The sequence below is a fragment of the Bison bison genome, unplaced genomic scaffold, assembly GCF_000754665.1.
Source record: "Bison bison bison isolate TAMUID 2011002044 unplaced genomic scaffold, Bison_UMD1.0 scf7180017864068, whole genome shotgun sequence".
In the NCBI taxonomy this organism is placed as follows: domain Eukaryota; kingdom Metazoa; phylum Chordata; class Mammalia; order Artiodactyla; family Bovidae; genus Bison; species Bison bison.
The window spans coordinates 8,268,975-8,282,215 of NW_011494640.1; the positions used below are offsets into that span (position 1 = coordinate 8,268,975).

General features: G+C 42.0%; 1 protein-coding gene across 1 annotated transcript in view; it reads left to right on the forward strand.

Annotated features, from left to right (window-relative positions):
• Positions 1 to 13,241, forward strand: part of COL4A4 (collagen, type IV, alpha 4) — a 150,975-nt gene that overhangs the window by 40,043 nt on the left and 97,691 nt on the right. Inside the window, exons 5-8 of the mRNA XM_010837105.1 lie at positions 6,694 to 6,828; positions 7,955 to 7,999; positions 9,099 to 9,215; positions 12,746 to 12,814. Of these exons, the coding sequence (XP_010835407.1) occupies positions 6,694 to 6,828; positions 7,955 to 7,999; positions 9,099 to 9,215; positions 12,746 to 12,814 (366 nt within the window). The remainder of the gene's footprint in view (positions 1 to 6,693; positions 6,829 to 7,954; positions 8,000 to 9,098; positions 9,216 to 12,745; positions 12,815 to 13,241) is intronic.

The following is a 13,241-nucleotide window of genomic DNA, read 5'->3' on the forward strand; positions in this document are numbered from 1 at the left end:
TGGAAATTTATGTGTAAACAGTGTGATAAAAGGCTTTCCAGATGGCTCAGTGGTAAAGAATCTACCTGTCAATGCAGGAGATGCAGCAGATGTGGGTTCAATCCCTGAGTCCAGAAGATCCCCTGAAGAAATTGACAATCCGCTCCAGTATTCTTGCCTGGAAAATTCCAAGCAAAAACAGGGGAGCCTGGCAGGCTACAGTTCATGGGGTTGCAAAAGAGTTGGACATGGCTTAGTGACTTCACTTTCATTTTTACTTTCTGGCTCAGACAGTAAAATGTCTGCCTACAATACGGGACACCTGGGTTCAATCCCTGGGTTGGGTAGATATCCTGGAGAAGGAAATGGCAACCCACTCCCATATTCTCGCCTGGAAAATCCCATGGACAGAGGAGCCTGGTGGGCTACAGTCCGTGGGGTTGCAAGAGTCGGACACGACTGAGTGACTTCACTTTCACTTTAGTGACTAAACAACAACAGTATAATAAAGACATCTTTCTTGTTTGTTCATTCATTTATTCACTCAGACTTCTTGCACCGATTCTCCGATTCTAAAAGAGCAAGAAGTAGTGGCAGAAAGAGTGTGATTGTATGTGCATCTGCCATTGTCTTTCTGTAGCTATTTCTCCCAGTCCTCACACTGCTCAATAGATGAAGGATTTCTTTTTTTTTTTTAATTTATTTTAAGTAAAATGACTTTCCAATATTGTGGTGGTTCTTGCCATACATCAACATGAATCAGCCACGGGTGCACCTATGTCCCTCCGTTCCTCTTAGGGTTTGCTTCCTGGAAGCAAGCAGACCAGTGGCAGCCCAAAAGGCTGATTTGAATATTTAGGTGTTAAAAATGTACATATCGTCTTCTCTGTTGGTCTCGTCTACTAAATGTCGTGAAATAAAGATAGTTTGTTCCTAGCCCAGCTCAAGAGACGCATCTGACACGGACGGTTAATGAGGGGGAATCCTAAAGGAATGCTCTGGCCTCTGAGAGCCAGGCAGGCGTGGGAGCCAGTGTCAGATGCGTCTCTTGAGCTTTATTTGTTCAGCTGGCCCGAGAGCCCGGTGCGGCTGCAGCCACAGTGGGGAGGCGCGTGAATGGGTCTGATGACTCGGCGTCCGGCTGGCCTTTGGGTAGAAAGCCATGGCCTGGCGGCTTCCCATGGCATGCCAGAGCTTCCTCGGCTGTCAGGCCGATTGTCCTTTCTGGATTCAGTGAATCCTTTTTCTGACTTCACTGTCTCTCACTGAAGGTCATAAACCACAGAGGCAATTCCAGACCCACAGTAGCAAAAAAAGAAAGAAAAAATTCAGAGACCCTACCTCTGACAGCCAGCCATTCATTCCCTTGGGCATTTTTTTCTTTTTGCTAGTGACTGAAATGCAACGCTCCATTGCCTAGCATGGGTGAAAAGTGCAAGGGTAGGAGTGGAATAGTTCTTAAAAAAAAAAAAAAACACCTTTTTTTAGAGATGCAAAGTTCTTGTGATTATTTAATGATTCTGTAGTTACGGAAGTGTCTTGTCTTGTTCAGTTGCTAAGTTGCCTCCGACTCTTTGTAACCCCGTGGAAGGCAGCACTGTCCTTCACTATCTCCTAGAGTTTGCTCAAATTCACATCCACTGAGTCAGTGATGCTGTCTAACCATCTCATCCTCTGTCATCCCCTTATTTATGTCTATTCATCATGAAGTTACTTTTAGTGTTGCCTGATAAATTAGTAAGCTCAACTCTTAAACATGTTTTCTTTTAGTGATCCCTTCTTTTATATGAAGTGATTTAATGAAAGTGGAATCATTCCATCACTGTGGATAAATGATTTACTCAGATTAGATAAACTCACAATGACTATTTCAAATATTGGTGCTCGGAAAGTTTTTGTGAACAGCTTTCTGGCATATTTAATACTGGTATACAAGGTTTTAGAGTATTTTTTAAGATGTATTCTGTAATAAGATAACGATTAAGAGGAAAAAAACAGCACTGCATGTAGAACAAAACGCAAAGTCTATCCCGTAGAAGGGAGGCCTTTAATGCTCTCTGTTAGATTTTTCACTTACACGGTAGGGGTTGTATGTGCAGTTTAGTGTGGTTGAAGGAAGACCCCTATGTCAGATCTCAGCAACCACAGACACCAACAGGGCAGCGTTCAGGGCCACTGCTCTGCTCAGCCCGGGTGGAGTCATCTCAGGTCCTCATCCCTACTCTCAGCCACTTCCAGGGACAGCAGTTCAGAGCCAGGAGAAAGCAGATCCTGGACAGTCTTCCCTCGGGTTGGGTGGGCGATCTGACCACGTGATTTTGTTAAATGTTGTTCTCTGCCTTTCTTGCATCATGGCCTTGGGCACCTAGACTCTGTCTGCCAGGAGCTCTGGTCTGGTGGGTGTGGGGCTGGGGACACAGAGACAAAGAGGTGATCACAGGAGTGGATGGGAAGTGTCATTACGCAGGCATCTTGGACAAGCATCTCATTCTGAAGGGTGTGGGGTGAGGGTAGCAGACAGCGGGGTTTTTCCAGGGGAGGAGTGAGAGATTACTTGGGGGGCGTGGCAGGGGCACTTCAGGGACAGGACACAGAAGTCTGTGAAAGAACGGAGCTTGACATCCCTTGTTCAGGGATGTCAGTGTGACCGATCAGGGCTGGGGAGGTGGCAAAACGAGGGACGGAGAATTTAATGATACAAATTACCATCGCTCGATGTATTTCTGTTTAAGGGTGTTTTAGCTGGCGTGTTCTCAATCAGGACACACTTCTATATTGAAGGCAGTTTTATCATTCTTGCCACTGTGCTCAGTATTTCCACCCCTTTTCTTTTTCTTTCCAAAGTTCCATTAGGCTTGGACTCGGCATCGCGTGTCTAAAGCGAAATACATTAAAGAGAATTATAGCCAGTGAGTTGGCTGTCCTTTCTGTTCCCCTTTTCTGTCCAGACATGCATTTTGTTGTTTTTAGATCATAGGTTTTGTAAAGTACAGTGTCCACAATAGATAATTTAGAACTTTTTATATAAATGATATGTAAGACAGATAATTTCCAAACTTAATGAAAAAGCAGTTATTTCCTGAGCCTTATGGTAATTAACCAAAACCAACTGAGATTAATTAACATGTAGAAAAGGTCAGCTGAAGTCATTATTTATGCTGACATTTAGATTGTAGTTTAGAAACTGTATAATATCTAGAGTAAATAGATACGCCCTCAAAGTGCCCCTAAATGGATGGGGCCCATATGATTAGATTTTATATTTTGTTGTTGTCTTTTCTGTAACACTTATGTATACATTTAAGCTTCCTTGAAAATTCTAAGCTTATAGTATTTTTATGGGTGCTCAAGGAATAGCAGCTATTCTAATGATAATGAAAATGCATGAAGAGAAGGGAAAGTACGAATAAAGTATGATTTTGACTTACAAAATGTAGGCAGATGTTAAAGGTTGTCAATAATGAAAAAAGGAATGAGGAAGAAAGCATAGAGTCCAGGGTCAGCTTGGTGTTAGGGGATTGGCTGAGTGGACAGACCCCATTTTCAGTCCTGTGGATCATTCACAGGGACAGAAAAGTTATGGAAGTTCGCTTAAGTGGTACTCAGGCAGTGGCAGCTCCAGCTTGGGCTTTAAGTAGTTTCAACAGGATGCACTCTGTTTATCCTTTGGGGGTTGAGTACATGAGGAGCTCTGGGGCTCATGCTCAGGGCTGGGGCCCATGACTGGCCCTGGTGTCAAGAGGGTGGCCGCCTAATAGAACAGTCTCACTCGCCCCCTTGTGGGATTTCATTCATAGGATTCCTGAGATTGGGTCACCAGAATGGTGCTTACACACTGATTTCAGATGATTCAAATTTTCATGTAGATAGGACTCTTCAAAAAATCTTTTTCCCCTGGGCCCCACACACTCAAAGGCTGGCTCTACATTCTTGGGCAGGGTCCTGTGCACACTGGTGGTTTTTGTTATTCAGTCACTAAGTCATGTCTGACTCTTTGCGACCCCATAGACTGTAGCCCCCCAGGCTCCTCTGTGTGGGATTCTCCAAGCAAGAATACTGGAACAGGTGTTCTTCCCTTCTCCACGGGATCTTCCCAATCCAGGGGTTGAATCTGAATTAGACAACACAGCTGGACATGTGTGTGCACAGCACACGGTGTCATGTGGCCAGATCACCCTGCACTGGCGAATTCACTGTTATAAACTTCTCATTGAAAAGCTTCTCTTCACCTCATCTAGAGGTGTTATCTTAAGACTGCAAAGTGAGTTATTTTAAAAAACATTTGAATCTAAGATACTCTCTGCTCACACCAAATTATAGACAGAGATTGAATGCGGAGGCTGGAAGTATCATTTAGAAACCCTGACTTTAGATTCTAAAGTTCATTCAAAGAGCCTCATAATTCCCATACATGGGTTATTTTATAAAAATAAATTTGAAGTATAAAATCAAGGAATATGTCATAAACATTACATTTGATAGCATTCCTTTTTGCAAAGTTCAAAAATCACTTTCCAGGGTCGAGGTAGGGTGTTTCTGGAGTGGATGGATGGTCAGGCTGGACCACCAAGCCTGAGAGCATAGTTACCGCCACACGAACCCTTCATTCATTCATTCATTCCTGAGCCAAAGGCCATGGCAGGTGGTAGATAGAAGACTTATATGGTGAGCAGATGTCCCCACCCTCATGGTACTAGTATCTCATTGGAGAGCAGACAATGAACTGATGAGCAAATACATAATTGTAAAACTGTGAGGGACTTCCCTGGTAGTCCAGTGGTTAAGACTGTAATGCAGGGGGGGGATGTTCGATCCCTGGTCGGGGAACTAAGATCCCACAGGCTGTGAGGAAGGGCCAAAAGTTAAAAAAAATGTGAAATGCTAAGATCTTAAGAAGGAAGTAGACCGAGTGCCCTGCTGGAGACTAATGGGGATGTGGATGAACTGAGAATCCTCCTTCACTGGTGGCGGTTCAGGAGAGACTCATGTCATGTGCAGATCTAGGGAAAGAGCCTTCGAGGAAGTGCTTGCACCGAGGCCCTGGGACAGATAAGAGCAGCGTGCTGGATGCAGTGAGTGTGGGGCGGGCACAGCACAGGGCGCAAGGGAATCTGAGGCCACACTCTGTGAGGCCTGGAAGGTGAGGAGCACGGGGTTTATTTTGCTTGCAGTGGGAAGGCAAGGAGAACTTGAAAAGCAGGGCCATGCTATGATCTGATTTCTGCTTTAATGCCACTTGGAGAAAGGCCAGGAGTGGGTAAAAGGAAGCTGGAGAACCACTTGGGAGCCTAGAGTGCAGGTCTCACTGATGCTGGCTGGACCAGTGTGGCAGCAAGGCAGCAGACAGTGAGGTGGGGAGGCTTCAGATCTCTTTTAGAAGTGAAATGGCTAGGAACTGAGCATGGGTTAAATGTAGAGTGGGAGAAAGAGGAATAACAAGGGTGATCCCTAATTTTCTGGAGCTGGAGAAGGTGAATGGAAGATCAGATCTGGGGAGAAAAATTAGAAGTTCTATTTTGCATTTTTTTTTTTAAGCTAGAGGTATCATTGTATTTGAGGCTTCCCTGGTGGCTCAGACGGTAAAGAATCTGCCTGCAATGCAGGAGACCTGGGTTTGATCCCTGGGTCAGGAAGATCCCCCTTAAGAAGGGAATGGCTACCCACTCCAGGATTCTTGCCTGGAGAATTCCATGGACAGAGGAGCCTGGAGGGTTACAGTCCATGGGGCCACAAAGACACGACTGAACGACCAGCAACAACCATTGTATTCAAGGAGATGTCAAGGAGGAAGCTAGATATGATCATCTGGAAACTGATCAGAGAAACTAACGCTGAGATACATCAGCCTGCCTACTTCAGAATAGAAAGAGTTGTGAGATTCGCTGTGGTAGCTGAACATGCATTCATGGCATCAGTGCATCTAAATGCAAAGGGGAACAGGCTTAAAGAGAGAGCTTTCCTCATCTTTGCCCCAGAGATATTCCCACTGTGTGTTCAAGGGGAGAGCTGAGTTCCTGAAACTTCTTTGCCTAAAATAAAAGGTGATATTTTCATTCATGGAAAGGAAGTTAGATTGCATAAAAATAATGTGACGAGGAGAGCCAGCTTCCAAATTAGGGATAAGAGAGCAGATAAAATCAGCTAAAAAAGAAATGTTTCTCTCTAAAAAGGCAGACAAATCATTAGCCATTTGAAGGAAATGAAAGATCTGGCAGTTTTTCCTCACTCTTGTGTCACTAACATAATGTTAATGAGACTTCATTTAAAAATTACTTACTTCAGGGGACTTCCCTGGTGGTCTCCTTGTGATGCCGGGGATGTGGGTTCAATCCCTGGTCAGGGAACTAGGATCCCACATGCTACAACTACTGAGCTCCTGTGCCACGGCTGGAGAGTCCATGCATGGCAAATGCAGCCAAATAAATTTTTAATTTTCAATGACAGAATGAAAAGAATAAGAGGACTATAATCAGTATATAGATGTGTGTGTATGCACATGCAGTGATTCAAATTTACTGTAAAGCTTTGATTCAGATCGAAAAAGACAACATTCCTTTCTTTTTTGGCAATTAATTCATCATTTGTCCTTCTGTTATTAAAATTTTCTCCATCTTTAATTTACAGTCTTCTGTAAACCCAAGTCACCGTATATTTGTGTTAGAAAACTCTACTTAAGGCTCACCCACCACTTACCTTTTTAATCTTTCTTCTTAGGGTCAACCGGGACCAGCAGGGCCACAGGGTCCTATTGGACCCCTGGGACCACCGGGACCCACTGGGATCCCAGGGGAGAAAGGGATGAAAGGTGACAGTGGCCGTCCTGGAGCAGCAGGTGATGTAGGTGACAAGGTAAGCCTCTTCCTAAGTGAAAGACTCATTAACCACTCACCATGGTTGCTATACCAGATTTTTTTTTTTTTGTATAATCACAAGTAGTACCCATTTGCACCTTATAAAAATTAAGCCTGAACCCCTCTTGTATAATCAGCCCTTATTTCTAGCCCCCTTTCCAGAGGAGCATGCCTCTCTGGATGTTTTCTAGATACTTAGAGAGAAGAGCATGTCAGGCTTCCCTGGTGGCTCAGTGGTGAAGAATCCGCCTGCCAATGCAGGAGACACGGGTTTGGTCCCTGATCTGGGAAGGTCCCACATGCCACAGAGCTACTAAGCCCGTGCACCACTGAGCCTGTGCCCTAGAGTCCAGGAGCCGCATCTGCTCAAGACCACAATCCGGGGAGTCCATGCTCCACAACAAGAGAAACCACCGCAATGAGAAGCCCGAGCATGACAACTAGAAAGTAATCGCCACTCGCCACAGCTGGAGAAGAGGCTGTGCAGCACAAAGACCCAGCACAATCCCAGATAAAATAAATAAATAAAATGATATGAAAAAGCATGAATGTATCCAGTGAGGAGTGGTTTTCTTTATGACTTTTTCAAAAACCTAAATGATATTATGTGTATCATGCTGAGTCTTTTCTTTTTCCACTCAATCACATGGCTTGGAAATCACTCCATATCAATTGATGTAGATTGAACTTATTCCTTTAGAAACTTTGTATAATATGCTATAATATGGAGATAAAACTATTCTTTATTCTCTGCTGAGAATTTGAGATCTTATTGTAGTGCAAGTGTGCAAAAACAGTCCTGTCAATTACCCATGTTTACATTTAAGGTTTTGTTTCTCTGGGATAAAGAGATTCCGGGAAGTTGAATTTCTAAGTATCCAGTATTGTATACTTTGAACTGATACTGCCATGTTGGCTTCCCAAGTACAAAAAGAAGGAAACACAATGCTGATTTCTAAATGTTGGCATTTGAGCTCCTTAATGTAAAAGTAGATGACAGTGCCCATTAAGGGTTGTTTTTTTTTAAAGCAAGCCGTTAATTACTAATGCTTTTAAGTAAATCAACTGGTTAATCTAATAATTTAGTAACTTTTATATCTTTGTTTTATTTTCTGGGATTTTAGGGTCCAACCGGAGTTCCTGGATTTCCAGGTCTGGATGGGATACCTGTAAGTATCCTTAAGTTTTCTCCATTTTGGGGGAGAGGAGACTCATCAAAGCCTTAAAGTCACATGATCTAATGTATTTATATGATATATAGTAACTGAACAAAAGCAACAGCAAATGGCGAACTTTATTTTCTTATTTTCATAAATGGCAGGGTATATGCATTTCAATTTTGTGTAATAACTCTGAGACCAAAACACTTTACTTGAAGAACAAGGTTTTCAAGCAGATTGGAGAAAAACATTTTAGAACATGAGCTAGATATAGTTGTCAGCTCAAGTATAATTTTCTGGAAATAAATTTATTCTCATTATGAAATTTTTTATTAGCTGTGAGTCCTAATGGTGGGAGTGGGCTTAAAGCTCTCATTTCTAATGTGAAAATCAAAGGAAAGAAGAGAAAGGTATTTGGCGACGGTTATAATTCATTAGAGTCTTTCTGAGGATTTCAAGGAAGATTTCCTCCCAAATCTCTGAAAATACTCCAAACTAAATGAATTTAAATTAGAGTGTATGAAAATAAATTTATGTCTTCCCAGGTGGTGCTAGGGGTAAAGAACCCATCTGCCAGTGCAGGAGACATAAGGGACATGGGTTCGATCCCTGGGTCAGGAAGATCTCCTGGAGGAAGGCATGGCAACCCACTCCAGTGTTCTTGCCTGGAGAATCCAATGGACAGAGGAGCCTGGCAGGGTTCAGTCCATGAGGTCGCAAGGAGTCCCAAGAGTCGGACATGACTGATGTGACTCAGCATGCACATATGCACTGTACTACATAGTATTTGTGGGTGGGAAAGGAAGATTCACAAAACTGAACAACATGTGAGTCATAAAGGCCATAATCTGGGTATCCATATTGCATAACCGTTTTGTTATGATCAGTTCAGTTCAGTCGCTCAGTCATGTCCGACTCTTTGTGACCCCATGGACTGCAGCATGCCAGGCCTCCCTGTCCATCACCAACTCCCAGAGTTTACTCAAACTCATGTCCATTGAGTCGGTGATACCATCCAACCATCTCATCCTCTGTCGTCCCCTTCTCCTCCTGCCTTCAATCTTTATATTCTTGCAAAAATACTCACCTATAACTTTGTTTTCTGTAGGGGCACCCAGGGCCTCCTGGATCCAGAGGCAGACCTGGCATAGATGGCTACAATGGCTCAAGAGGTGATCCAGGGATTCCAGGAGAAAGAGGAGCTCTTGGCCCACGAGGGCCCCCAGTAAGAGAGCCACAGCTCATTTTAGTGGGAATCAAGTGAAAAGAGCCTCCAGTGGGAACAGAATTGATGTGTTCAAGAAACAGAGTTATTATAAGTATCCCAGGAGCCTGGTGAACAGATGGGGGTGACTGGAGGATAAGAACAGAGAGTTGACATGACAGCTCTCTCAGTAGCTGACATGGGGCCTTGTAGACTGTGGAAGGAAGCTGGGTTTTCTTTTCCATGACATGGGAAGACACTGGATGGTTTTAAGGAAGGAAGTGGTCTGATCTGACTGATGTTCTACCAAGATGCTTCTGGTTGCTGGATAGAGAATGGATAGTAGGGGAAGGAAGGCCAGTTAGCAAAACTGAGGTTGTTTATCCTTCAGGGTTCACTGCAGCCACTTAAACCCCTCTAGGTATTTCAAACAGAAAGGAATTTAATACAGGGAATTTGGCACTTAATATAACAGTTGGAGGATTAAAACTCTGGGGTCACTGCAAGATTTCAGGGGGTCACACATAGCTGAGATCCAGAAGTTAGAAGCCGCTCCTGCACCTCAACCACTACCTCTTATCCCCACTTCAAGACACCAACAAACACTTAGGTTTCTACCTTCCTGCTTGGCAGCATCAACAGTACCAGAAGAGGATGTTTTGTTCATTTCTGCCTCCCAAATCTCAGAAGTACATCTCCCAGGTGGACCCTACTTCACAGCCAGCTGCAAAGCAGTCTGGGAAATGTAGTGTTTAGCTTTCTAGCCCCCATGATGCAAAATAAATAAATAAATGACAGGAGTTTGGAGTGGAGGTTCAGAAATAGTTGACAATATCCAGCACTTAAGAGGCCTTTACTGCTCTTAGTGCTTTTTATTTCCTTCAAATGTTTGCGCTTTTATTTAAATATAACTTTAGTAAGAATGACTCTTTCCTCTACCACGTATATCCCATTTCTCTCTTTTCTCACTTAAAGACTGGAGATGATTAGGCCTTTCAAAACTGATTTTCTGTGGCTGTTTTTCAGCCTTTCTGCTTCCCTAATTAAATATCATCACCCATAATTCCTTATAAAAGGTTTTCTCATCACCACCAGTCATCTTACTTTCTTCTATGCATTTTCCTTTTGTTCCAGATGCTAGTGGAAATGGTCTGAACACAGAACTTAAAAAAGAATTTCCATAGTCACCTTTTTCTTGTGGTATCAAGTAACACAACTGACTTCCATGGTTAAGCTTCTCAACCACCATTTATTTTCAAACTCAACCCCTTGAATATGCAAGTGCAGTCTGGTGAATGCACATTTCTTAAGATCTTCAAATTGGATCACACCGCCTTCTACTGAGCGTCCATGAACATTCAAGAGAGCAGGATTCTCAATTTTAGCTTTAACACAGCAGGTTCTTCTGATCACAGTACTGAAGTTTGTCATAATGGTCTCTTTGTAAAGTGATTTTTTTTTTTCCCTTGACCCATTTTATACATGGGCGGTCCTCACTTTGCACAGGAGTTGAGACTTTAATAATGGCATGCAATCCGAAGGCACACAAAGCAACCTTAACATCCAATGGGAAAATTACTGTTATTCCATGACCTTTAAGATATCTCATTAAAACATCATAAATATATAGGGGTAATTTTAAAACTTAATATTTATTTATCACATTATAATCTAAAACATTAGAAACATTGAGAATTAAAGGGTTTTCTTTCTTCGTAAAAACTTGTCAAAGACAGTTTGAATTGGGCTTGCCTTCTCCTGGTCCTGTAACTTAGGACATGAAGTGGAGGGGTTTTCTGTGCTTTGGTGAATATCACCCTCTTTTCCAAGTTTGGACCAGCTTCCAGTGTGGTGAAATATCTCTAAGAGTTTCTGTAACATGAGGTTCTTCTGTCTGTGTCACTTCCTCTGGTACGTCTTCATTCTTTTGGTCACAGCTGCTTCCTTCTTTTGCGTGGATATGTTTATCTTCGCTGAATTCCTCTGGCTTGAATGACAGTAGTGACAGCACTCTCACAAGGGCTCTTTTTCCCATAACGCCACTTACATTCTGTTTGAATTTCGCCTCCAGTATTAGCGTTTTTCACTCCCTTTTCATCTTTGTTGGCCAGTCCTCTCTGTCAATGACTTATTTTCATGAAATGTCACTTGGGTGTGTCACTGGGAGGGAAGCAGGGGGCAACACAGCTACACACTTCGCTGTCTCTGTGTGAGCTAACAGATGTTAGTACTGGGCACTGGTAGACTTTGAGAGGAGTGATACGATCAGCTGGTGATCTTGATTCACCGGTTACTTATATAGCGATCTGTGGACCATTGAGCTAGCAGTGATGTTTGTGTTTTATGCGTTGACTCAGTTAATACACAATGGTAACTGAAATTTGAAGCCACTGGTTGGAGGACTGGTGTGATATAACTTATTTGTGGAACTGAAACACACATATTGGAACTGTGAGAAGCAACACTTGTCTGTATAAGCGAATCTGATGTCTCAAGGAAACTGATGGTGTAATTTACCACGAAACTCTAGTTATCTCCTTTTGGAAGCAAAGTCAAACACTCTCCTAACAGGGATTAACTTTGAAACCTGTATGTGCTTCATAGAAATTTGATATAATGGCACCTCATTCCAATATTCTTGCCTGGAAAATTCCATAGACAGAGGAGCCTGGCAGGCTATAGCCCAAGGGGTCACAAAGAGTCAGACACGACTGAGTGACTGAGCAACCAACTTATGATGTATTAAGATATTAAGTAGGACATTAAGATGGAGAAGGAAATGGCAACCCACTCCAGTGTTCTTGCCTGGAGAATCCCAGGGACGGGGGAGCCTGGTGGGCTACCGTCCATGGGGTCGCACAGAGTCGGACACAACTGAAGCAACTTAGCAGTAGCAGTAGCAGGACATTAAGATATTAAATAGGGAAACTTTGGGGTGAAAGTACATTAAGGTGTTTTGATCACTTTTAAAAATTACTCTAAGTAAACAAACTTGCAGCTACATGCAAAAACCTTCTAAAAGAAACAGGTTATTTTTTAAAAAAAGCTAATCTAAAGGGTACCTAAGCTCTGTTTTGAATACAAATAGTTAAATGGATAAAATAATTTTTTTGCTATTTCTGGGGCATAAATTATTAACTGACAACTTCAATGCTATTTACTTATAAGAATAATCCAAGTACTATATACATTATGTTGTAAGGAAAAATGCAATTTTTCTGCTGAATAATAAGCAAATAGCTATAAATATATTAGCATTATGTATAACCTATATAAATATATAATATATTTATAATGTATAATAAATATTTGTAATATGTTTATGAATATATTAGTAGATATTCCATCTTAGGAGATTCCTTAATCTTAAGCAAATATTAAATAAGTATATATGAGTAACTGAGGATGATAATAATAATGAGAATAAAATAATCTCCACTAGTGAAATATGATTATAACAGTAATTTTATTGGTAATATTTCAGTTGCTAAAGAAAATACAGAAATAGTAATATGCTTTTTTCCTCTCTCAAGTGAATATTTTGTTTTCAGGGCCTTCCTGGAGAAAAAGGAGAAAAAGGAAATTCAGTGTTCATTTTAGGTGCCACTAAAGGTATGCAGGTAAGTGCTATGATCAGGGTGGATTTCAAATGAATTTTTTTCCATACAGGTAAACCCATGCAGAAAACACATGGCCTGAGATTTCCTTTGGAATGCTACAACATGGATGAACCCTGTGGTCATTAGGCTGAGTGGAATAAACCGGTCAAAAAAGGACACAAAAGGGGTGATTTCCACTTAGAGGAGGTTCTTACAGTAGTTGGATTCATAAAGTTGGGGAGCAGAATGGTGCTTGTCAGGGACTGGAGGGAGGAGGACTAGGCAGCTCATATTTAGTTGGTACAAAGTTTCCACTGAAGAAATGAAAAGTTTTGACAATGGAAGCTGGTAATGGTTATATAACATGATGAATGTATTTAATGCCACAGAACTGTGCACTTAAAAATGATTGAAATATTAAATTTTACCGTATGAATGTTTTACAATG